Genomic DNA, 27,463 nt, shown 5'->3' with positions numbered 1-27,463 from the left:
TTTGAGTGTAGACTGTTATTTACTATTATACTAAGATTCAGTATGAGCAATCCCTTAAATTCAGCTTCAGTGACTTGAAACATTCACCCTCAAATATTTATTGAACAGCCATTAGGTTGCAGGAAAACTATCTCACTTATTTCGCATGACAACTCCATGAGAGATGAGTTAATATCTCCATTTTGTTGCCGAGAAAGCCAAGATCCAGGAGGTCCAGTGAGTTGACTATTCACCTAATCGGTGGGATTTGGGATTACAAACCAGATCTTTCTGAAGTCAAGACAAGCCGGTTCTTGTTGCACGACAGCACAGCAGCTTCATCTGAGCGTGCGGTTAGCGCCATTGTCAAAGGAAGGGATTGGAAACACCCTGCTTCCCCATCAAAAAAGGAACAGTGTACTGTGGTAATTTGGCCAAGAGGACCAGAGCAGGAGGACTGTCTGATATACACAGAAAGGTTTCCGACGCATATTACATAGAAATAAAACAATCGAAAAGCCAAGAAAAAAAGACACAATAGTGTTTATTGAATATTCTTATTTGAGCACCATAGAAGGGACATATACATATATCCATATACACACCACATATGTTTACATATGAAGAGAAAATTTTGAGCCTGTGAAGAGTAGCTGCCCCTGGAGAGAAGGACAGGGGGTCTAGAGTAAGAAATCATATTACCTTTCACTGTTTACCAAGTGTGCTATTAACTTACATGTTTGTCGTGAATGCTATAGTTAGAATAATTCTAGATCTCCTGCTGGGCATGAGGTGGGAATACATTTCCCCCACCCTTTTTGACATCAGGCTGTGCAGCTTGCTTTGGTCAATAAAATGTGAGCAGATATAGAAGATGTCAAATCTGGGTGGAGTCTTAAGAGCCAGTACCAACTCATCCTGTTAATGTTTCCTGAGTTCCCTTCTCCTGTCCCAGACACACTGAAAGCATGTGCAGAGATAACATCAGCCAGGGTCCCTGAGTGACCATGGTGGGCAGAGCTCTCCTGCCAACCCACATCAGTCGGGGAGGGAGGGCAGGAAATAAACCTTCACTGTTTGGAGCCACTAAGAACTGAGGTTGTTTGTTACGGCAGCATCGCCCAGCCTCTTCTGTCTGAAACAACACACAAAAGAAATGTTGATATACAGAGAAACATAACTGGCAAATATATTAGAAATTTTTAGTATTTTTTAATGTTAAGGGAAACTATTTGTTTTAAAATAATAAATTCTTTCATTCATTCATTAGGAGAATTTTAATTGGGGACCAAATGTCCCAGGTAATCATAGACACAGGGGAAGTACCATGAAAGAAGATAGATAAGATCCCCACTGTCATTACTCATTATACACAAATAAATGAGCAAGAAGATACCGTTTAATGATGTATGCTCTGATGAAACTAAAGCTGCCTGATGTCATCAAGAGGGGCCAGGAGACCAGTGGGGGAAATCAGAAAGACCTCTAGGAAGAAACCACTTCAGCTGATGGTTGCAATGATGATAGTTCTAATGCCACAAAGAAGTTTCTTTAGATTTCTGCGTGGTCTCCAAATCGTCTTGAGGAGGCCAATATTTCATTTTAAACCCAAGAAACGCCATAAAATAAATAAATAAAATGATGGTGTTGAGTCCTTCGTTAGAAAGCCCAGGAGGTCCAGTCTGCACCTGGAAAGTAAGGGGCCATATTCAGATCCACCTGCATGTGGAACCGATAGAGTCATAAGTGGATACAGCAGCAAACACGGGCACCTCTCTGTCTGGGAGGCCACCCATTGAAAATGTATCCCATAAAACATCAGTCAAGAGAGCAGTAAAAGGGGTGAAATGTGTACACACATAAAAACAATTGAAAACATATTTGCCTAATTATACAGACACAGATATCAAGATGAGGTGCTGAAAGCAGATGAAAACCTAGGAGAGGGCAGAACCTCCGCTTTAATGGAACCCAACTCCAGAGCTGGTAACATGGCCTCAGGGACAAATGCCACCAATTACAAAGACAGTAAAGAGTTAATAAAGCCTGTGAAGTGTTTCCAAAGAAAGGAGGATCTGAAAGAAGGAAGCCACAATCCCGCTTTTATCAGCAATTTCTCTTTCATATTTTTGTATCGAGCCAACTTTATTAAATCATTCTGCAAAGGTCAAGTAGGACGTGTCTTTCCTAGACTACTTTCATATTTCATGACACAGACTGAGTAACTGGATAATATACACTGTATTTCCAAAGACTGGAAGACATTTATGCTCAGCATTGATTTCCTGTGCTGTGATATTAGTAATTTAGACAATGGGGATTTATATGGAGCTGTGCGTTTACAGTAACTCAGACAATTGCTTTTCTGGGGCCCGAAATTCTTCCAGTTACCAGCTGTCAAAATACAGTTTGGCTTCTTATCCTTAGAAAAAGAAACCAGTTCCAATTCATCTCTACAGCAATACGGAATGATTAGGTTGCCATAATCAACACTTTTTCTTAAATGAAATAAGTCACTCAAAAGATATAAAATCCATTTAACTGCTAGAACAGTAATATGAGACCCCAAGTTCTCTTAGTCAAGATGTCTTCTTTGGCCAAATGTTGGGGCAATGCTTGAGACAAGGAGAGGGTGACCATCCAAAAGAGGGGCCCTCTATTTAAATTGTTATTGCATCACTGTGATGACCCACTCAGAAAGTGACAAGGAAAAACAGTGCGCTATATTTATGTACTATCTTTTATCCAAAATTTTGAAAAATTTTTCACAAATATTTCTATTTTCCTTTCAGCATCCCTAACAAGTAGCCACTGTCTTGTGTTGTTTTCCTTAGTACAAAAGAAGCAAAAAAACACACAAATTTTTGTTATCAGCAGTTGTGTCTGGGTTGTGGCTCTTTAGGTGAGGTGTTTTTCTTCCATCGTTCTACTTTTCTGTGTTTTCAATTTTTTTTTAATAGGCCTTTATTATTTTTACAATGAAAGCTGAATTTTTAACATTTTGAAGTAAATACCAACAGATATGGCTACTCCCAAAATAGACCCCATATGGTAAGGATTAATGTCTGTGTATACAAAGAGTTATAAGAAACACATATTTGGTCACCCAGATACTCTCACGGTATCTGACTCCCAGGACAACACATACAGTGTCAGTCTCACCAAGCACCCTCCTGGCATTTCCAGGCCTGTCTCCCTCCAACACATCCTCCAGAGGGGGTAGTAATCAGACAATGTCCCTCCTCTGCTTGCAAGACCCCAGTCACTTCCAATTGCACTGTCAGAACCAAATCCAGCTCCTTACTGGGCCTACAGCCCAGCATGACCCAGCCCAGGCCAGTTCATCTTACGTCATGCTCCCAACTCTGCACACCACACATAAAGACCTAATTTCAGTGCCTCAGACAAGCAAAGGTCTGTCTCAAATCCAAGCCATCACACATGCTGTTTCCTCTGTTTAAATAACCTCTCTATTCACTTCCCCAGGCTCATTTCTTCTCTTTCTCTGCCAGGCCATCCCTGACAACTTGGTCAAAGCAGTTCCCCTTTTTGTCTTTGGATCCTATTCTTTTCCTTCTCGGCACTCAGCACAACTGCTAATTATATGTCTGCTTCTTTATTCATGAGGTATGTGAGCTTCAGAAGCTAGGAACCAAGTCTGGTTTGTTGACCAAAACATCAAAGACACTCAAACAATTCCTACCTGTCAGAAGATTCTCAAAAAACATTTACCAAATAAATGAATAAAAGGGTTAGATGACAGATCTCAGTGACTTCTGATTCGTATTCTAATTGTTCACATAGTTTTTAGCATTTATTTAAAAGTTCACATGGCCTGCTTGGATCCATCTCTGCCATCAGTGAGCATCTGTCTCACTCTCATCTTCAAGAGCGAGTCAGTGATAATATTGGAACACAATCCTGCCTTCCCTCCCCACCCTTTCTCAGGATTCCACTGGGCCCATCTGACCTGAGCACATGGCTGCCACATAACTGAATAAAACTGGGGCTCTTCCAGCAATGAAGCAGACAGGAATGATCGTTGGGGGGCCAAATGATAGGCTACCTCCTGCCTTAGACCATGAGGCTCCAAGCCTGCAGATTTGGACCTACAAAATCTACTCAGAGTTTCCAACCCCCACCCCGCCTTCAGTACAGAATTCGGTAAAACCCAAACCCAAAGAACTATCTGCCAAAGAGATTCCTGATGCCCCTAATAACTGCTTCCCCAGGAGCTCCATGCCGCATTTCGGAACCATCCTGCAGTGGGACATTCTTCAGGGTCTAAGCACAGTGGGTGGAGGGACAGTGGAGACCTGACCCTACCGTAGCTCCGTTGGGTCCTGAAACCCAAATGTTTTCATGCCTAAGGTTGCAATGATAAATGAGCCACCATGAGTGGAGAATCTTTGGAGAGGAGGTCAGCTTAGTATCTTCTTGTTGGTAACTTCAGTCCCTTTACTTTCACAGTTCTCAGTGGGAAGAGAGAGTCATTTAAAAACTGTGACTATATATGGCAAAAAAAGAAACTATGCATACGTCTTCTCAATAAATGTTATTCAAATAGAACTACAACTTCTCCATTCTGTGACTTCCCCACTCATGGTCATTAAAAATAATCCCTCCATTATCTGAGTAACTTGGATAGATTAATGTGCAAGTTTAAAAGCCCGGGAACATGTTTTACAATCTGCATATTATGATTAATGTGATTAAATAATAATATTAATGTTTAACATGGACTGATTGCTTACTATCCACCAGGAATAGCAAGATACCGAAAAGCAGCTCTCCAACCTGATCTTTCCAACACTCGATCATAGGTTGTGTTTCCCCTGCTTTAAAGACTAGTCTAGCAGCCCCACATGTACTTAGGGGGAAAGCCTAGCAGTGGCCTCAAGGCCCTGCAAGACCCAGCCCTGGCATCCTTTCCAATGGATTGTCCACCCTCCTAGGTACTAGTCCACAGTTCCTCAAATCCCCCAAAGGATCAATCCCTAGACCTGAGCCACGAAACACAGCTAAAGAAAATCACTCCACCCTTGCGTTGGCTTCAGGCCTGCTCCGCACCCTCTCTGTGTCCCCAAACCGAGCCCTCACTGCTCCACCGAGGCCACTTTAAATGTTGCCTCCTCCCCACCGACTTTAGCTTCCGAGAAAACAGAGGCAGCAAAGGTAAAGCCCACAGCTCCTTGGCCTTCTTTTCCACCTGCAAACACGTCTGTGTTCTTGCCTACTCCCCTTGCTTAAGTAGAAAAGATTTAAAAAGATGCTCTTTCTCGTGGATAAAGCCAGTCCCAGTGAATGTGTTCTACGTGTCACTCATTCCCTTCGTGCTTTGCAAGGACTTGCCTGCTTCCGTCAGGACCACCACTGACCTCCTCCTATATCTTCAGCACCTCCCTGGGCAACAAGTCTCCCCACATGGCTTTAGGAAAGGCACCTAAATTTTCTGAGTATCAGAAAGTTGCCAATTGCTGTGAGGATTTTTAGATAATACATTTTGCAAAAGCTCAAGAAAATATAATTACTATAATTATACTTTCTAAGTCACTAATCTAAGAAGTCAGTTTTCTACTCTAGAGTTCTTTATTCCTTAAGAATAAAACACACATGCATTCATATGATATAACACAAGGCCCTCTGGACTGGGCCCTGGCTACCACTCCACACTCACCATTCTACCATATGGACAACTGATGCTGCATTTGAAATGTAAAGTAAAAGTAAGTTTCAAATACAGCCTAGACTGCCCTTTCTCCCATTCTCATTATCATCTCTATCCTCCCACCCCCAACCCTGCCATCTGCACTTACATAGTAACTCTAGAGCTGTCAGTACTTTAGGGGTTGGGTGGCTTATGTTCATTTCACCGTCTATCCTCAGCCAGCTGGTAGTATCTTAAAAACAGGCTGATTTATACTGTAGAATAGCCAGGGATTCATAATGCCTTGTCAAACTTTTATAAGTTTAAATACTGTGAGCTGAAGTCTAACAGACAATAATGTTAGGTGCGTATTTAAGAATCCATTGAGGACATTTTCTAACTGCAACATGCGGAGAGAGAACTAAACTGAGAATCAGAAAACTTGACTTGTCTTGCTGACACTACCCTCACTAGCTGAGTGTGAATTTTGGACAATCACTTGACCTTTCTGTCGCTTAACATTCTTGTTGGAAAATGAGGAGCGTCCCTGATCTTCCTTCCTCATGAAGATATTGGGAAGATCGATATAATCTACGGGAATAGTCAGTGAAATTCTCAGGTGTTATACAGACGATCGCAGACTCTCGGACATTTACAACTAAAGAGAAAAATCTACAAATACGGAAATGCGTATGGAGACATTTTCTTACATCAATTCTCAAGATAATGTCTTATTTCCAGTGTTATAGCTGGAAAGAAGGACAAAGGGCTGCCCCACTGCTCCCCAACTTGGGTATAGACCCTTCCCTTAATTCTTTAGGACAATAGCTAAGCCTGACTGTTCTGAAGGGTTGGGAATAACAGAAAGAGACTGCAAAGCAGAAAGCTTAAATCTAGGTATGGTCTGTGGGCCTCTCAAATAATTCTCTCCCTTTTGCCACCCTGTTCTCTGTGTAGGGGACCCAGGTGCTTGGTTTCTGTGTCTTCCAATTTGTAACTGGGTTCAGCCAACAAGCCTGAAAGGAGTTGGGAGAAGGGAAGAAAGTGAAGCCAGGGTATTTCTTCCTTGGCTCCCTCTCCCTGTAGCCGACTCTGAAGCTCCCTCTCCCTGTAGCCGACTCTGAATGTCTATGTCCCTTTATCAGAGGCCAGGGTCAGGGCCAACTGTTCTACACGACTCCCTCTTTCCAGGATTCGGTAAGCTCTCCCTCCCCAATCCATAGCAGCCCTCCTACTGTCCCCAGATTTCTGCATAATCCCTTGTGATTTCCAAACACCCCTCCAATTTTGTAAGCAGTCTCTTTATTAAACACCCTTCTCTGAACTTCCAAATTCAAATGTGGTTTCTGTTTTCTGTTGACTCTAACTGACATCAACCGTGATTGGGTACCATACATCCAGGCCCAAATGCTTCTTCAAGGGCTCTCAGTTTGCTACTGTGCTTTTGGGAACAGTTCGTTTTTCTTGAGCAGGTCTCTACTCTCCCAAGACCAGAAAGAAGTAATTGGTTTCCTAAGAGCAAATGTAATATGCAAACATAAAACACCATCTACAGAGACGGCCTTTGACATCCTTCGGCAGAGTTGCTTAGTTTCTCATCAACTGTACAAACACCTACATGTTCTTTACTCTCCATCTCAGAGTAAGATATTTGCTCTCCCTTTATATAATGAAGAGACCACTAGAATGCATTTGGGAAGGGGAGAGGGATAAGTTTAAATTCCAAAGAAGAATTTAAACTTGGAACTTGAAACAGAAGGAATATAGTTCTTCCCATCCTTTCCCATCAAGGTCAACCAAAGAGAGCTCAGAGTCCATCCTCACCAGAACACCCAATTACAAACAATGGAATAGCGAGTGAGAAAGGATCATCCCAGCCAGCCTGTAATGAAGGACTTTGCAGCTTGCAGACCTCCAACAAAGAGCTCTCCACTGACGTACATGCAGCAGGGCCACTAAGAATTGGCATTACAACCTTATCAAGCTTTTAGGGGTCCGTTTAGGAAGGTAATGATCATGGCAGATGTATGTCCTTCTCCCATTTCCCTTCCCTTCATTTATTCAACAGGCTTTGTTTCTTATCAGGCCTCTGAGACTGAAAGTCTCTGTCCATTTTTTAAGAAAAAATAATTGCTGCATTTTGCCTATTCTCATATCCTTTGACCCTATAAACTGAAGGTTCCAAGAAGGCTCTGGCTGTGGACCTGCTTTAACTAGAGAATCTGAGAAGACCAGCCCCTGTCTGACCTCCCTGGCTTCTTTTGTCTGGCAGCCCCACAGCTGGCATCATATAAAAGTAGAATGTACATCCCCTATGCCACTGCATCTGCCCAGTATTTTTCTATTTCTCCTTAAAGATTCAGCTCCAAGATCACTTCCTCTGAAGTAATTCTTTGCTGGGTAGAATTAATGTCCTCTTTTCTTGGGTTCCCACACTAACTTTTCTTCACATATTACTTTGTGCTCCAACTCGTTGTTTACTGATACAGCTCATTCAGAGCTGAGATCCTTTGACAGTAGGAATTGTTCTATTCATCATTATAACCCCACCGCTCAGCATACAGTAGGAGCTCAGTAAGTATCCAACAAATTAATTAATTAAGAAACAAAAACTACTGCCTATTTCCCTCAGTCTACAAGTAGTGAAAAGAGCTGGCATTTGTGGTGATTATGTTCAAGGCTCAGGAGCTGTGTGAATGCTCAGCTTCACAGAGTTGGGGGTGCCAGATGAGCAGGATCAAAAACATTTATGTTTTCAGTTTGATGATTAAAACTCCCCAGAATGCCACATGATCACAAGATCAAAGAATAAGATGTCAACACACCCTACGGAGAAACACCCAAGCACTACTGATTTTTTGGTGGTGGGGCTTTGTAGACCCCCATCTGGGGCACATCAGGGTCACAGCACAATACCAATCACGCAGTAATTCCACAGCTCACCCTCACACAGCATCACTGGAACTGCTGCCTCCTCACATCTTTCCCTCTGGTTCAAGAGCTGGTGGCAACGGTTTGGGGGAAGATGAGGCCAACGTGTCTCCATCTTCCAAGGCCAAGAACCAGTGCTCTAGGCAATCAACCAACTTTTTCACCTCCCTGTGCCATCTGCACAGTCAGACACACCAGAAATAGCGCTCTCAAGTGATTTGTTAGGCCTCATGTGTCCCACTCCTTCCCTAAGGCTTTGCACCAATCCAATCCCAAAACAGTCTGTGCCTTTGGTCTGACAAACCAACTGGCCAGTCTCTGATACCCCAGGGATTATTGTAATAACAAACTCATTTGCTCTGATTCACACACCCCGGAGGTTGAGCAACTTCAGAAGATCATGTCAGGACAATATAAGGCAGTCACTCTTCATTCATTCGTTTATTCATTTATTCAACAGGCAGGTACTGAGTACTCATTATGGGTCACACATGGTGCCAGTCACTTGGGATACAACGTTCAGCAACATGGAAGAGTGAATCAAAACTAGCTTATATCACTGGCATTTGGCAAGAAGCCTGAGTCTAGCTTTGTTTCTTCCTTTCCTCTCACACATCTCCTAACACCAATTCCAGATACATGACTACTTGTCTAGGGCTGGGGCTGGCCTTGAAGATCTTTGCATAAATGTTGCCACTCATCATTTGTTCTCCTCGGGGTTTGACCCGAGCTCTCCTTATCCATAAGTGATTACACGCTTAAGTCTTCATCCCCAAGACAAATTTCCTTCCTATAGAAATCTAGGTGCTGGTTCCATGTGGTAATTATGTAGTTGGATGATGGATTCTTCCATGGCATGTTCCCACAAAGGGGATGAATTAATCCAACCCTTTCCCCATTTAATACTCTTTCTAAACTCACACCCATGAGCGGGTGACCTTGTCCATTACATCGTTTCTACACACTAACACTAATGGAGATTCCTTTTTGACATAGGATGTTCTCCAAACATCCCAGTGTATGTGAAAATACATTTCCAAATTGGGCTAATTAAAAGTTTAAAACAGTTTGTTTCCATCACAGATGTGAAATATAGTATCTATTCCTAGGAATACTGCTGCCAAGGAATGACTCAACAGCTGACATTAGTATTTATTGAATAATAAATTAAATATTTAGTAATTTTTTTACCCATTATTTAACAATTTTAAGTTCTGATTTTTGGTTTTTACTTTCAGGTTTTCAAATTAAATTGGATAACTATATGGACAAAGAGGAACCCCTCCACCCACAATCAGGTTCCAAGCTCAGATGAATGCCAAGGGCTCAAGTCCTTAGGGCTGCTTGTCTTAGGGGATAAGTTTAGGGACCCCAGTTGGGATTAGGACTGGGGGATGTCAGATCCCTATTCCCCTGGAAGTGGATTAAATTTTTAAGTCAGGGGAAAAATGATCTACGGAGACTTCCCACATGAGAAACATGAACAGAGAAACAAAGCTCAGAAACATGCAGAAATAAGAGAAAGGCGTAAAGAAGTTTATCAAAAAGAGGTATGAGTCATATGTGGCGAATTCTGAGATCAGGGGGGAAGGGAGAGTGATACGTAAAATCAGTTTCTGTTGTGTAATCCCATATACTGGTAGCATTTCTCTTCCGTATTGAGAGTGAGGTTTTTTCCAGTGCCTGTTTTTAACTTGACTCTAGCATAAGGCAATTGACATAATGAAATGAGCATTCCAAACAGGATTTGGAGAGGTGAACAAAACCAGGTTCTGCCACCACGCTGAGCAGAAGTCAGGCACGCTTCTGTTACTTCTATGTGTGACCTTGGCCAAACGAATGAACAACTCTGGACCTTAGTCCATTTATCTGTAAATTGGGGCTAAGAATGCCCACTTCATAGTATTTCGTGAGAATTAAATAGGATAAGAAAAGTGTTCAGTAAAGACTACCTTATTTTCCTCTTCTTTAAATATTTTTGGAATAGATAATTGTCAAAAACAAAAGCAACATATTTGACTGAAAGCATGAGCATAGGAACTGAGTAGATCTAAAGCATCTGAAGAACTTGAAGATTTTTACCTATTGCACTTCAGGTCTGGGGTTTTTAAAGGATGCACTCACACACTTCAGATCAGCACCGCCCAATAGAACTTCCTGCGACAATGAAGAGTGTTGGATCTACACTGCCCATTGCTGTAGCTTCTGTCCGTGTGTGGCTATTGCACATTTGAGATGTGGCTAGGGTCACTGAGGAGCTGACTTTTTAATTTCATTTACTTTTGATTACTTTAAATAGCTGTACCTAGCTAGTTGCTACTGAACTGAACAGTGCTCCGTAAGATCTTTCTGAATATAAAGTTCTTTCAACCCAGTCTAGACTTGGGCAAACTGACAACTATAAGCTTAAGCACACGGGCTCTAGAATGAGAGAGCCTGGGCTCAAATCCCAGCTCTGCCACTGGACAACCTCGTGTAAGCACCTTGTGCCTGTTTCCTCATCTGTGAAAAGGGAATGCTAATGACATCACCTGCCTCACATAAAATGTTGCAAGGAATAAATAAGTTAATACCAGTAAGAGCCTCAAGGGCATTATGATAATTTGCTCTATAAATAACAAAATAACAGTCCTCATGCTTTATTGGAACTAAGTATTTACTCCTCTGCCTTACCTACTAGGTTATAAAACACCATGACTAGCACATTAATCACATTAATTAAGTGATTAAATAAGTATTGAAGGAAGGGAGCTAGGGAGGGGGAAGGAAAGGAGAATGAATGAACCAAACAGGCAGTAATGTTAATGAACAGTGAAGAAAGCTTCTAAAATAAAATAAATAACCAAATATGAGCGTTTTCAGTAAAAATTTCAGTGGCGATAACTGTTGAGGCTCAAGATTGAATAGGTCCTCTGGGGACAACATGCTCTCAAGTGACAGTGAAGGGGTTTGGTAGCTCTGAGAGAACCAAGGAGAGAGAAAGGTGGGCTTGAGGATTTTTTTTGAGATTCCACATCTATCAAAATACAAACGTCAATCCTAAATAGTGTGTTTAGCCAAGCATCCTCTTCTCCCAATACCACTGCGAGGTATGTTACCTCATTTGTCTGTGTGGAGTCTAATCGAAGGTACCTCTAGAAGCCAACTTACTGTTTCATCAGTTCCCCATTTCCGCATTTTTATGACTACTGCATTCACCGGTTCCCCCAGAAAAGCAGTGTGGAGCAAGTTTTCATAACTGTTTATTCATTATAAATAGTAAATATTTACTGCACTTTTTACATGAAAGACATTTTTACAACACATTGCTGTTGGTTGAGGCTGCCACATGAGGGTAAGTCTTCTCCTGATCCGTCACCCTCTAGGACCAACATGCGAACTAAACTCGGTACTATGCCTAGTCTCACTAACTCACTACATCCTAGTGCTTAACTCTAAAAGGAATGTATTTGTGCCTACCTCGTTCACGGTTCCAAGAATAGAAAGAAATAAATAACACTGCCTTCCACCTTCTTGTTGCTCTTAACATCTCAAGAACAAATTTATTGACATCCTAAAATGTCACCACACAAACATATGTAAACCTCAGTTCCTGTAATCTTTCAATATTGGGTATCCTTGTATAATTTAAAAATACATGAGAGCCACGTGGACATTTCTGTTCTTGCCCTGCCTTAGAAGGAAAAAAGAATGTAAACGTAGTCATTTAGAAAGCGTTATCCTAGAATATGGTCTCTAATCAAAAAGAGTAAACCGGATATCGGTTGTCCATTAAATGGCGAACATTGATGCATTCTACCACAATGAATCATGGGCTGCGGAAATAAAGCACCTGCAAAAATATAGTTCTGATTCTGTTTAAGTGGCCCTGGCCATTGCCAAAGCATCCATGAGGTACACAGTATTGCACACTGATAAGCAGCTGTGGGAATGCACATCAGTTCTCCGCCTCGCCCTCCCCCTGCCCGGGTTGTCTTCCAAATGAATATGGATTGGGAAAATGTCACACACCTCTCCCCACACCTCACAAGAAAAACAAGCTTTTCTTCCTGTTATCCCATGTTAGCAAGACATGTCCATCCATCTGGGACATCTACTGACACCTGGGTCACAAATAAGGGAAAGATAACAAATAATTTATTTGGGAGGCCCTTTACATCTAGTCTAACTTCCTAAAAATGGTGGCATTTACTTTTATATCAATTTCCAGTGTGTAAAGTCAAGGGTTCCTCCATTCCTGCTTCATCAAGTGAGCAGTTTTGAGTTGTACCGTAAGTGTCAGATTGGACATCAAGCGTGTTATGCATCAGAGTATTCTCCGATTAAACTTCAGAATATTCTGTTTTCCCAAACCAGTCCAGATTAATCACACACAATCACACACACACAACGCAAATGGAATGTTTTAGCTCCTTGATCATCAGAACAAAACAGTTGGGATATCTGATCTATAGCCATGTTAAATCATTGCTTTAAAATGTTGCATTTGTCTTTTTATTGTCCCGGGTCTTCCTTTCCTGCTTCTGTCGGGTATGTTCAAAAGAATTTGAAACCAACTACCAGAGAAAGAAAACCAATCCTTCTGCCAAAACTGCCCCCCAAAAAGATGATGATTTTTTTTTTTCTGAGAAGATTCTTCATGTCCAGACTGTGAAGACCGGAAACAGGGCCAGTTTTAGCTCCAAGTGTACAGTTCGCTTAGGCGATATCTGGCTTGAGATAATGAAAGGCACCTGTAAGGAAACACACAGCTTTTCAGGTCATGCTGGGACAATGCACAGCAAGGGGCAAAATCAGCTACAGGCTGACAATGTCATATTTAATACCATGGTATCAAAGGATCGAGACTAATATTTTTATTCCTGAGACAAGTTTGACACAACTCCATGTCCCTGGGATTATATCCCATATGATCCTTGAGCTGACCTCATTAAGAACATGTGTTTCTAATGCCAGGGGTTATTTCATTTTGGCCAACCCTTGTGTTTCTCCTAGTGGCAATCGGGTTACACATCTCAGCAATTAATAACTGCAAGATGTTGTTGACATCAGCTAGGAAAATAATTATTCGAGGGAGCCCTTGCTGCAACAATCAGGTGGCTTTGCCACAGAACTAATACTGGGATGTCAGGCTTATCATGCCACTACCTCCCTTTTCCTAAGGAAGAGTTGATATTTTTTTACCCTTCCAGAGTAACAACCCTCTGCAAAGTCCAAGGCTTACTTTGTCCATACTGCCCATATTGGTAGCCTGTGACAGGGTCCATACTGTAGCCCGTGGTGCTATAGGTGGGTGGACAATACGACTGAGATGTTGGCAGACTGTCCAAGCTCTTCATATGGTCTAGTCTCTGACTGCAGCTGGCCGACACTGTGGTGGTAGGTTCCAGACCCCCAGTGAGAGGAGAGAGAGCATAGTCGGTCTGGGGCTGATGAGGTACCCCACCGTGGTTGGTCAGGAGTCCCATTACCTAAAAGAAACAGGCAGATCGAGATGAAGTGAGGATGCAGATCACAGCCTATAAACTTGAAGAATAGCTGGAAACATGCAATGTTTATTTCTTTAGAAATCTACTGTTTCAGAGCTGTCCAGAAGACAGTCACCTAAATGCCAAGCGGCAGAGATTTACATCATGCCCAATGATAACATCTGACTGCAGTTTCAGAAAAAGAAAAGGGGGGAGGGAGGGAGAGGAAAAGACAAGAAAAAGTGATAAAACCGGACTGGAACTTCAAAGAAGGGGAAAGGAAGGAGGGACACAGGGAAAAAGGGAGGGAGAAATCATGTCTGTTCACACAGAATGATGGCTAATCACATATTACATATGGAAGTTTCACATGTGATTTTAGGCAGGCATTTGCTTATGTTTTTAAAAGCTAAATGAATTCAAATGGAATATTTTTTGTGTATTTGAAGATTGATATGTCCTTTTTCATAGTGTTCCCTCTCCAGAAAGTGTCTCTCCCTATCGTGGTCATCCTGCAGTGATTAGACATAATTACGCCTTCCCAGATGACCTGGTGTCCCACTCATCCCCCCACCATGGAATCATTACTTCTGTCACCGGCTTTGAATTGTGAGAGCTTTGAGGGGAATAAACACCCACCTTTATTTATATCCCCAGCACCACACAGTGCCCTTTACACAGAGCCCTGAGGGAGGGAGAGGGGAGGAGGAGGGAAGAAGAGAGGGAGGGAGGGGAGAGAGGCAGGTGTGAATGGCAGACGATTCTCCAAGTAACTGTCTCCATTAGCTATCCGTTCATCTCTTCTCTGAACTAGGTTCATACAGCAGAAGTGTTCGTTAAAAGGAAAGAAAAGCGTGAAAGGCAAACATGCTCTAAAAATTCCGTTCAATTTCATAAGTATCCCTGGAGAGTAAGAGAAGTTTAAAAAAACAACAACAACTGTGGTAACAGAACAACTTTCAGATTAGCTTGGGGAAGTGGTTCACAAACCCTGGCTCACTGACCCCTTGCAGCACCGTGTGATGGAAGTAAGTGGATAATTAATTTTGCAGCTGGAAAACTGCCACCCGAGAGAGGAAGTGATTTTTCTCAACTTCACACAATTCGGTGGCAGGGTTCAAAAAGCAATTGTGGAAGAAATGGGGCACTGGGTGAAGAGCTGCCAGGAAACATGATCTGCCCACAAAGTATTAAAATGCAGGGGCCATAATATTCCTGTCATATTTTAGGAAGTTTGGGGCATGTGGAGATAAAAGGGTACAAATAAGAGCAAGAGGAAAAGGCAGCAGTGAGACCCCAGCCCGGATTCCAGGCCTTGGGCTATCCACCGAGGAAATTCAGGCCCGGCAATCCTGGACGTTGAGGGTCCAGCAGGCCGGGGAAGGACTAGGCTTGCATCTCACAAAGCATCCTAAATTAGATTCGAGCACCAACAATGCTACAGCCCCCTTTGGGAAAGGTTTGCATGATCCTCACAGCCAAATAAAATCTTGAAATAAAGCTTTAAACTGATCCATCTTCAATCAGTCCCAAGAGACAAAAGAGAGAGATTGGCGGAACATTTGATCGCCACCCCTCCCAGATCACCCTTTCTTCCTCCATTTTAACAAGCCCCTGATTTCCCTTGCCTTTCCTGGAAGCACTGAGTCATTGTGCGTGAGCACGAGCGCGCAGGCAGGTGGGCCAGGGTGGGGAGAACACAATTAATACCCATATTTTTAAAGACATCCCAAGGGATTTAAATTTTCTTGAGCTATGTGGTAAAGTCCTTTTTTAAGTCTCTAAAAATTACTTAATTTCTAAAAAACAATCCCATGTGACCAAGCATAGTTTTTTTTGCTTTGGGATTTGGGGAAAATCAAAGTCACAAAATAAAGTAAGAATCAATAGGATTCACAGCTTCTCGGGGACAGGAAGTCACCAGAACATGGGGCTGTTAGAAGGCCCTACCCAAGGCTGTTTATAGCAAGTTAATTACTTCATTTTCTCATTTTTAAAAACTTGAACGTAACATAAAACACACTTAACTTCCTGAATATATTCTCCCACTTATATATTTTTTCTCATTTGCCTTTCTTTGAGCTTATATAACTGATTTTACAGTATATTTTTGGAAAATTCATGAACTCCTATTGATATACTAATTTATTGAATATTTTATGCCAGCCTAAATTACTCATGTTATTTAGAAGAGGGTCTTTAAAATAGAGGTTGTTCAGAACAAAATACACTCCCTTCAAATCAAGGGTACCTATTTATGTACTGGCCTGCTAAGCAAATATGGACAGGGAAGATAAACATATGAAAAATGTGATTGTTTTAATGAAAGGGGGATAATGATACAGGGCACAGATATTTTAGTTTAAATAAACTGTGCTAAGTAAAACACAAGCACTTAGCTAAAGCAGTTTTGTAACTGTTTCAGTCCAGAAAAGAAAAACATTCAGTAGTAGTGAATAAAAAGGAAATATATTTTAAATTAATAGCATCCTTCATTTGAAACTCAGCTAATGGTATATCACTTTCAGGCAGAAATGGAATTCTCTGTATACAGTTAGAATTGAAGAGTAAGAACAAAATTTTATTCAAAACATGCACACTCTCCCATGAGCTATATGTACATTTTTGTGATAAATTTTTTTGTAATCCTCTGCCATACATTTCTTATTTGCATAATTTTGAGGGCAACAGCAACTGTGCCTGTGGGAAAATTTTAAAAAAATATGAAAATCCTAAAAGAGAAGAAATGAGTCTTTCCTCTAGGTAAAAATTCAACTTCTGATGTTGTTCACAGAGCAACTTGTGGCAGTTGCTAAATTAGAAAATACTTGAGAACAGGATTTAAATCTAAGACCCTGAACTATATCTACTGGAAGATGGAGAAGATACAGTTCTTATCAGCCAGGGCCATATTCTAGGGCAACAGAAAGATATTTCCTCCAGGCTCCAGGGCACAGTGTCCTCAAGACACCCCGGAGCATGAGCCAATCAGGAGGCGGAGTGGATGGGACCAGAGGGGGGCTGGCTGGCTCCTCCTGTCAGCATTGCCCCTGCCCTCCTGCTTCAGCAGGAGCCCTTCGCTCCACAGCCCAATACCTGACAGTACCGGGTGGCTAATGTGCAGAAATGAAGACGACCAGAGACCAATTATCTCTGATCTCTCTGACTTCCCTGACTTCTTTCTCAAGAATTGTAAGGCTGGGGAAAGAGGCACTAATATTTTCCTGGTCTGAAATGGAAGTTCATAAATAATTATTAACTAACAAGAGTGATTTCAGTATTTCACATTGAGAGCATGTGGGAAATATATGTCTTTTTAATAACTTTCTAATTTAAAAAGTAAAGAAAGTCTGTGATGAAAAAAAAAATAGTGAATATATCAGTATAAAACACATGACTTTCCCCTAACATTTAAAACCTCACATGTCCAAGGAAGGGTCCTATTACACTTTTATGTATGTTTCTTTAAAAGCTATTTTGTATCTCATGTGGCTCAAGGGAAGCTATGGAAATTTCTTTTTGGTGCACAAAGAAAGTTGGTAAACAAACTTCCTAGAACTCCCCAATATGGTTATGGAATGTCTTCCAGGCATAATCTCTCCTTAAAAGTATCGTCAGCATTTTTTTTATACATGCTTTTCCTACAGTAATTTGTAATTAATTCAAAGCCTAAAATAAATCTCCATTTGTTGCAAAGGGGGCTTTTTTTCCCCTTTCATACACCATTAGTAAGCTTTTTTTCTACTACGGGCCTGGCTTTTCTGCCTGATTTTTTGGGGGTTGGGGGCGAGGGGGAAGCACATTTGCCAGGTTTTCACAATTTCAAAGGAAAAGAAATAAACTCAGGGCTATTCAGTTTTGTCTACTGAACATCGATCACATAGTTTTGAAATGCCACCAAGAAATGGGTTTTCCTTTAAGAAAGATCTCAGTTCTGTTCCACTGGTAATGGATGTAGGGGGAGGACCTCCTTTTTTACTTTAAGCTGAGCAGAACTCCTAGTTGAAGTGTCTGAAAAAAATCTTATTAAGCATATTTCTGAACTGTTAACTCCAAAACCATTTCCCAGACACTGTTGCTAAATTGTTTTATGAGTAACCTTTAAAAACAAAGCCTTAGAACAGTGAGTGGACGCTTCATCTGCAGCTTCCGCAGTCATTCCCATTATTAGAGGCATTTTCTAATGCTCTGAGTTCATTCTCAAGTTTCAAAATTCCAAATAGATTGTTTATATCTTGATTGAAAGATCATACGGTTCAGGAAAAACTAACTCTTTACAATTGCTTCATGCCATATTTCTCTTGAATTAGTTTTCCTATTGTAAGATTAAATATAAAAGATAAAAACTATAGGACAAATTGAGATTTACATTTAAAACAATGTGTCTGGAAAATATTGGTCTCAGCATAAGTATTATGGTTTTGTTATCAGTTGAAAGTACTCAGAGCTTATCAGCAATCTTAAATTATTTAGCAAATTATGGTATACATCTAGGCACCTGTTTTCCTTAATAGGAATCCTGGTTCATGTCTTTATTTTCTTTTCTTCTTAAGTAATCAGAGGTTCTTCAGATTTAACATTTAATAATATACTTTCAGTTGCTTTTTAGAAAACCATTGTGAATTACAGCTTTGTATGATATAAAGGGACTTTTTGTAGCATCTGCCCTTCCCTCCAAAATCTACTGACTATATATATTTTTTAATTTGGATATAATTTATTTTCAGAACTAAACAAAAATAGCCAAATGTTTATCTAAATGTTATTGATGTCATCTAATGGTTAAATTTCAGCGACTCTATCTCCAAAGGCTGAAAAGCCTACGTTTGAACTGGGGAGGCTTTCCTGAAAACCTGGTTTTCAGATTCAAACGCCTTAGGAATTATCCTGCAGTTGATTAGCATCTAAATAATTAGATTTTTGGCCCTGTTTGTTTGAAAGCTGTAAGAGGGAAGTTGCCTGAAGGCAGAAGTTTCTCTTAAGGTAAGTAGGGTGACCTTCTCACCCACACCTAGAGTTATGGGAAAGGCATGGCTGACCTTTCCCTAACCAGAGAGAAAACCAGTGCATGAAAAATGTCCAGCTAAATACATCCTTATTTTTTATTTTAATCTTAAGCTTACATTTTACAAGTAGTTATGTTTAATGCATCATGAAAGAGTGTGAGTGCCAGACAAGTGTGGTTCATATGTTGAAAATATTTCCAAGTTGCATTTGTAAAGGGCACAGCAAGTACTCTAAGTGACATACATGCTTCAGTCTCCAGCCCAATGGCCAATTACAGAATGACACTTTATCAGTTCTTTAGAATGCCTATTTCTCAACAGAGATAAGCTGCTGAATTGACAGCAATATTCTTTAGGGACTCATAACTAAAATATAAATCTAGGCAAGGAATTAGCCTAGAAATGGCTCATAGTAATGACAGGTGTGTGTGTGTGTGTGTGTGTGTGTGTGTGTAGTTTACTTCTAGCTAATGATGAACAATCATATCTATTGTAAATAAAATAAAGCCCATTAAGAAAAACTTACTCTACCTAAATGAAAAAGTATGCCAGTTAATACACTTGGTGTTTGACTATGTTAGACCCACCATGGGCTGTAATAAAATTCTCATATGTTTTAATTCATTTACGCATGCCTGCATTTAATATGCTTGGTGACCATGTCTACAATTAATATGATTTATGAGAAAAGGACATGTGCAATATTAGGGGGATAGCATACCTATTGTTTTTCTTCTATGAATGAAAAATATAACAAAACGACTCAAGGAAAATTGTAAGCCTTTAGCCTATTAAGTTGGAGGGACAGAGTCCTGAGTAAACTTGGGGGAGCTAACGATATCCTCTTATCTGACCCTGACACATTTGCAGCATGTAATTTACAGAAGCTCTGTCCAGGGAATCTTGACAAATGCTCCTAACGATGTCAGGGCAATGTTCCATTCTAATGTAAAACAGATGTGGGTCAGATACCCTCATTCATCACTTCACACAGAGTCTCAAACTCTTTCTGGGAGGAATGACATTACCTGCTGTTAACGCTTCTCATTTCGGGAAAGTTCTCACAGCCACGGTAGCCCTCTCAACGGTAAGCACTCAAACCTACCACTCTTTCAAAAACCTGTCTGAAACCATGACTGTGGAAAATCAAACATATATCTCGGTTTAATTTCATGACTACTTCAGGACATGTTTACTAAATATTAATTGACCCTGTGGGACCGAGGATTCCAAATAAAGAAAAGCTCCACACTTGGGCATCCCACAATGCAACATGATTCGATGGGATGGTGTCTAAAACTTCAACTCTAATCCATAACGCGGACCTGCATTTGACAAAATGCAGGGCTGAATGACCCTAATAACCCATCAGAAATGCGAAACTTGCTGAACCTCAACTGCCCAGCTCAGGCTGAGATTCACTGAAAAACTTAATAATAAACTAGAAGTCTACATGATCTTTTAGAAAGAAGGGGTTCAACTCTGCTCTCTGAAGCAGAGAGGTGCTGGGCTAAACTGTATTCCCATTCTCCTAAAAGTTTCCCTTCTACCCAATACCCTAACATGTGGAGGGCAGACCTCCCAGCCTACTAAAGGAGGAAACTCGTCACCCAACTCAAAAAGGAAATTTCTTTTTTCTTCCAGACCATGCCTGATGTAGGCAAATATTCCTGGGGCTGCTCAAAGTCAGTGTACTAAGACTCCATCTACTGAAAGCCTAGGCTTCCAGAATAGCAGCTTTCCTGCCCTTCTTGTCATGTGAAGGAAGGTTATGTGCTCAGTTAGAGAAAAGAGCCGACTGAAAAGACCAGGTGGTACTGCTGCAATAAATAGATTTTGGAAAAATTATCTCTATTAACCATGGGAAAGCAGAGGGCAGCCTTGCAAAAGTCTAGGAATGAAGAGACCCTTTAGGAAATGTTTCCTGGCCTGTTTCATGGGCTTTGTGGTAAGGCAGATGATGGTAAGGCAGATGAATAAGCATTCATCTAACATGCCCGGAAACGCGTGACAATTCTACAGATATGGGACAACATAGGAAAATACAGTCTTCCAAGAACCAGAAACTACTATGCCACTAAGCTAAAATCCTGTCTACCTTATTAATTCCCTCCCTTCCCCAGTTCTACGGACACTGGACCAGTAAGGGCATTGTGTTGCTTTTCCACCTACAAATTTAATTGTGTCCTTGATCATATATTGAACAGTGGCTTTGCCTCCTATTGTATAGGCAACTTGATGTAGGCTGGCGACAGAAAGCCCACAGTAAAGAGGCTTGCATAGCTCTTTGATCTACAGAAATTAAATCTGCTCCTACCGATCTTGACAAAATAGTCTTTTTTTGTAATTCTGTGATTAAAAAGAATGCTTCCCAACCCATTAACTCAAAATTACTGGGCTAGATTGTCCCTTACCTTCAAAAGACTTCTATCGCACCACTGCTTTAGTAGCTTTTATCCTTTGCTGGTAAAGAGAAGCATAGCATTTATCAGATCCTCCTGCCTTTGAGATAAGTACCTGGTATCACAGAAGCTGTACTGTAGATTTTTTAAGTGCGTTCATGTCGATATTGTATTTCAATAAATCAAAACAGGAATTCTCTTTCTTTACTCCATTCTCTTCCTTAGCTAAACTTTACGAAGCAATTTACAGCTGCTTCTTTCAAATTACTCCTTTTCTTACCAAGTTCTTATACAGAGGGTTGACAATGCATTAAAGCAGATTAGATGTTAAACAGAAAGAAACATTCACATGTGAAAAAAATCAAGGGAACCATTTTAGAAATGCATGAATCATGAATTGGGTCTCTAGCCCTGTTTTCTTTCATTCAGGACCTCCCAGGAAACCTCACAACTTGGTAGCTAAATACTCTGCAAAAGGGCTCCGTAGTTCAATTAAGGGCTCAGTGTGTTAAACAAACATGTTTCCATACTGCAGGACTTGTCAGAGCCCTTAGTAGGCTAATGTGCACTGGGACTCTGAAAGATAGAGGGATATAATTTGTAGCATTTACCAAACTGTTGATTCAGAACACTTTTTCCCTAAACCATTGTTCCAAAGAGCTAGTTTTGGGAAACAAGCCTTTATTATGAGGCATTACTTGGTTTTGGATGTTCAAAGATTATGACCTAGTACCATTCCTCTAGAAGCTCACAGTCAAAGGGGCCAGTGGACACATTACAATATAATAGTGTGCCATTGTTTTAACAAGGTATAAACACACTAATGTGGCATCAACAAAAGCTAAAATAAGAAATTCTGCATGGAAGCGTCATGGAAAGGTTGACATTGAACTAGAAAATTCCCAATGGAGTCCTACAAATAAAAGATCAGCTCTATAGAGAGTTTTTTTTATCTCAAAACAGATGGAATAGTTTCATTAGATTTTTAATGCTAGCTGCAAAAAGATGAGACATCAGTGTGATAAAAGGTAAGTTATTTCTTGAAATAATGCCTACCTCCTTCAGCAGATATTGAAGTATTCAATATTTAAATAATGCCTACATGAACTTCAGTTCAGTGCTGTGGACTGGCTGCACAATCTTCTCACAGCTAAGAAATATTCTCTATAAGGTGGAATTTCTACCCTCTGATCCTACAAAATGCACTGTCACAAAGAGTTTCTCAATTTGCCAACTTTTCCATTGATCAGTACGGACAATGCACTCACTAATCTCGGAAACTCTACTGAAGTCTAGCTAAATGTCAAAAGTAATTTTTAAATACTATCCTGTACATTGAAAAATATACACCTTTGATGAAGCCCAGCCTCTGTTTTGCAGAGACAGATTCTTTAGGAAAAAAAAAACAAAAAATAGTATACAAATAATGACTGAATCCAGTCTTCTGTGTCTGTAGTACAAAGCATACATTCAGCCCCTAATTGAATAAATATGCAAGTATTCAGATTTCTGCAGATATTGCCATTTTGCAAATGCAGTAATAAATTAAAAGCCTTACATTGCATTCCAACCACATATAAAGGGCTGATTCAGACCACTGGCCTCACACTAGAATCCAGCATGGCTTTCCTGTGTTTTACTGACTACAAAGAAAAACTTTTAATTCTAGTAGTTTGGTTATAGACCAAGCAATCACACTGGATTTTTTCTCCTCAATGGCTACAGGAATTCAAATGGGTCCAAAAACCAAGGGGTTGTTGCATTTGATTTCTCCAATGTACAGGAGAAAGAAGTTACTATTTCAGTCAATTCAGCAGACAAAAAAATTTAATGCAGCAAAAAAGGTTTTTTTGCTCATTTCAGCAACATGATATAAGATTCAGTCATTGGCTGCTGCTCCCTCCTTTTCTTTAAAAAGGAGATTTTGGCCAAGTACATGTTTCTCTCACAGGTCTCCAAATCTGTAACTAAGTCAAGAGGCTGTGGGCAGAGCTGACATAAGCCAGGGCTCCCCTCATATTCTTGAAGGGTAGCAACCACAGCCCTCGGAGAAAAACCAAAGGCACCAGGTCAATTACAGCCTGCATTGATTCAACAAATGGATTAGCAGCAATGTTTGCACCATGGAGCAGAATGTCTCAAAAGCCTAATATGGCAGAATGGAAACAGGCAAATGGTCAATGGTTATTCTGGTGTAGCTGAAATGGGCTCATTTATGATCATAAACATCCCCAAGCCTTCATAAACATGTGACGTTTCTGCAGCCCTGGTTTTGAGCTCAGGATCCTGCTTTAGAAATGAAACAGAAAGAGGCTCAAGTTTGGAGAGGCCGCCTGCCACTTTCATAGGGACGGAAAGTCTCTGCCCAAGCTTTGTTTGACACCCAACCAATCTCTTTAATCAAAATCACTCCTTTTCTTCTACAGATGAATTTCTGGAAAGTGTAAAAGGAAGGAAGTGCCTCTGTTGAGAAATAGTTTGGTGGCAGGCCACCTGCTTGTCTGGTTCTTCATGATGACAAAGGTAGGCAGAGGGCTCAGGATCTGCAAGCTGTGTGTGAAATGGATGAAACAAACGGCCTGGCATCAAGGTAGCTACTGGATGTATGTCTGAAAATGCCAGAAAAATAGCTCTCCTGAAACAGGAACTGGCCCTGAGACCAGGGTAAATCTTACTGTTTTTTCATATATCAACAGTACAAGAGGTAGTCCAGGAATTGCCATGCGAAAAAGGGAAAAAACTTTCTCTCGATGTGAAACAGAAAAGCACCCGGCACAACCATTCTTAATGACTATCCTCCACCCATAAGGTGCTAACCCACAATAAGCCCTCACGCCGTCCTTGGATAAAGAACCATCTTCTTGCCTTGCAGCTAAGGAATTTGAGATAATTGTGAACACTGTGGTCCAAAAACTGACAAGCAAAATCAAAAGCAGTCTTGAGTTTTGTGTACACATATTAACACTTAAATGCTTCCCCCTCCCTAATAAGTTTCAGGATTAACAAATGTTTGTCAAAAGACACTGTGCTGAGCAATTGAAATCTAATTTGAAATGGAACCACGCCAGTCTAATACATATATGCATGAAATGGAGAAGCTGCCTAATGAGCGTAGCTGACACCAAATAGGCAATTTACATACATTACACACTAATAATCTCGATTTTAATATTATTCTTTAAAAGCAAATGGACGGGTGGTAGAGTAAAAGGTTTTGTTTTGTAAAACGCAAGTAAGCACTGAAGTTGATCCTGGAATCTCAACGCCATTAACCACAATCTTGTTAGAATAAAGATCTATCTGCTCTTGCTTGGATCTGTCTCAGGGACAGTATCTCAGACCCACAAGGCTGGTGATGATTCGACCAGACTTAACAGATGAATGGCCGATAAACTTGATGAGATCTGCAGACCTCCTCTTTGTTCCCGAGGTGCTGAGTGGCGAGCAAACGTTCAAGCACTTTTAAGCCTGGTACACAAATCTTTATGAGAATTTCTTCTTTCCTCAGTCAATTATCCATGAAATAGGACAGGTGTACTGGTTATTCAATTACATCTTACCCAGGACCTGGACAAAATTTGAAATGAGGCCTCTGAGCATAGCTTTTGCCATGGGGATTTATTAATACCAGTTAAACATTCACTAAAACAAAAGTTTTTTTGTAATTTAAACCTATTTTCTTATTTTACCATTGGTTTCCCTCATAAACCAGAAATGAAAATCTGCCCATCTGCTCTAAACATAAAATGTGCTTATAGTAACCCAGATTTATACCAAATGTATTTTTAAGTATTGCTGAATTAAAAGAGTACTCAAAATTTATGGCCTCTGAGGTTGCAAGGAGGACTTCCTCTTTTTAGGGAGGAAAATGCTTAAAATGAACATAGGAGAGGCTCAGAAAGCTTCTTGGATATCAAATAGCTCCACAGGAAAAAAAAAATGGCAATGATATAAGAGTAAATGAATCAAAACCATATGGATCAAATTTTCCCTAAAATACACAGTTTGAAAAATTAAGGAGGAAAAGTGCTTGGCAAAATGTGTTTCAGGTTTTACCAAACCCAAAACATTTGAAGAATCATTTGCAATGGCTGATGAACCCAAAATGCAGCCAAGTTGGCCCATTTTTGTATACTACATAACATTAAAAAAAAACTTCCTAGAAACCATGTCACCCACTAATACTTTTTTTCACTCAAGAAATCATTAGAAGCTGTCACCAAAACCGGTGGAGTTTGTAGAATTAGGATGGGGGTGGGGCGTGAAATGATAAAAGTTTGTTAATTTAATTGGCCTTGTTTTGGGGGGTTGGCTATGTGTTTTAGAGGTGGGGGAGCGGGGAGGGTAGAGTTTCTTGCAAAGGAAAGTTAATTAGAAGAACATGGGCCCAAAGGTAATTAGTCTCACATCTTGTGCATCTGGGAGTACTTCCTTCCCACTCCATAGTCCGAGTCAGCATTCGTCCCCTGCACACTCAGGAAGGTGTTGGTAACATACCATCTGGATTTGGAGGGGAGATACATGGTCTCTATTTCCCTGTGTTCTTTCTGTGTTGTCCCCACACCAAGACAACAAGACCTTTTCAAGGAAGGCTCCTTCTGCAGGGGTAGCCCTTGCTAGAGTGAGCAGAATGATTTTCTTCTCAGAGGGTGTTTCTATTACTCTTGGTATAAGCCCCCAGCTCCTAAAAATGAGATGGAATTCAGAGACAGCAGAAAATTTTGAGGTCATTGGTCTATCCCCTCTGTCATCTAAAGTTACATGATGGATCCAGTCTTTGAGGGAATGTGAAGCCAAACGCTCCACTGGGGAAACCTTTAGCCCGTGCCTACAGGAAAGTCAGGTCAATTGTCAACGCCATGGCCCATGGAAAGTTTCCTAGGGCATAGTGCTTCTTCAGCAGGTGACATGCGTGATTTGTGTTACACAAGAATCAGTAGCAACTGGAAGCAAGAGAGATTTGGCTCTTAACTCTGCTGGTAACTCTGTCATTTAGATGATTGTGTCACACTGGCCTCAGTTTTTCAGTAAGTAAAATGGGAATAATCCCCAGGTGAAGTTCCTGATACTCTCAGAACAAAATAAAATAGTGCACAAACCCTCTCAACAACTTGAGGAAGGATATGACCAAAGTTTCGAAGTATGTATTGGTGTTCTGAGATTTTGAATGTCACAAGTACATGTCAGTCCACTGTTCCTCTCATCTGACCAGCTGGACATGTGTGACCTTCCCAAATCAGCGCTTCACACCATCCCTCAGGAAACTGAGACCTGAGAAGAAGACTGAGCCACCTAACACCAATTGGCAAAGGGCTCTGATTCCAAGCTTTAAAAGAATCTTTGCTTGAGGAAGCAAGTATGTTAGAGACCCCAAAAGAAAGCCAACCAGAGCCCACACACAGAGAGAGAAACAATTTGCCTATCATTTGGTGTCTACTAATTCCTTGGCAAGAAACTAGAAAGCCCATTCTGCAACAGTTCATACACGTTCTGACTCATGACTTCCCGGCTTGAAAGGCAAACAATACCTCAATTTCAGTAACACTAGGAAAAAGTCAAATAAAATACACAAATATTTTTGACATTTCTAATAGCCTCCACTGAAGACATCTACAATAAATTGATCATGACGACTCAAAAAACATCAGCTCCAATTGAATGTAAATGAATAGGTGGGGAAAGGCCAAGTGATAAAATGTAGAGGTAGGGAAGGGCAAGACCCGGAGTTATATATATGACTATCTCAGTTGTATTTTTTCAAAAGGTATAAGACCCTAAAAGAGCTGGAAGGCAATGTGCAAAAATATTTTAACAGTGATTGCCCAGGGAATTTTTTTTTCTACTCTGAACACATGTTTTAAAGTTCTCTATGTTTTCCACAGTAACCATGCAGTACTCTTATCATTGGGAGAAGTTAAAAGACTGATAGAAAAAAATTTTCGATGCGAAATAATGTGTAAAGAGTGTATTAACAAAAAGAGGTAAATTAATCTGAACTCAAAAGTTTAGAAAACAAGTCTTTACTAAATG

General features: G+C 40.6%; 1 protein-coding gene and 1 long non-coding RNA gene across 3 annotated transcripts in view; both read right to left on the bottom strand.

The window, feature by feature from the left end:
* Positions 1–506: 506 nt before the first annotated feature.
* Positions 507–1,749, bottom strand: LOC140844735 (uncharacterized). Its single transcript, XR_012123218.1, has 2 exons — positions 1,376–1,749; positions 507–1,114 (listed from the first exon to the last, which is right to left on the bottom strand). It is a non-coding gene; the product is annotated as an uncharacterized lncRNA (long non-coding RNA).
* An 11,436-nt stretch (positions 1,750–13,185) lies between these two features.
* PAX3 (paired box 3) overlaps positions 13,186–27,463 on the bottom strand; it is an 88,977-nt gene continuing 74,699 nt past the window's right edge. For both annotated transcript variants that reach the window (XM_017654236.3, XM_017654237.3), the window contains exons 8-9: positions 13,782–14,028; positions 13,186–13,290 (exon numbers count right to left, since the gene is read on the bottom strand). In XM_017654236.3, the coding sequence (XP_017509725.1) occupies positions 13,256–13,290; positions 13,782–14,028 (282 nt within the window). In that variant the 3' untranslated portion in view covers positions 13,186–13,255. The remainder of the gene's footprint in view (positions 13,291–13,781; positions 14,029–27,463) is intronic.

The sequence above is a fragment of the Manis javanica genome, chromosome 12 (genome assembly GCF_040802235.1).
Source record: "Manis javanica isolate MJ-LG chromosome 12, MJ_LKY, whole genome shotgun sequence".
In the NCBI taxonomy this organism is placed as follows: Eukaryota; Metazoa; Chordata; class Mammalia; order Pholidota; family Manidae; genus Manis; species Manis javanica.
The sequence above is the reverse complement of the archived record's forward strand: the minus strand, read 5'-3'. Positions and strand labels throughout refer to the sequence as shown.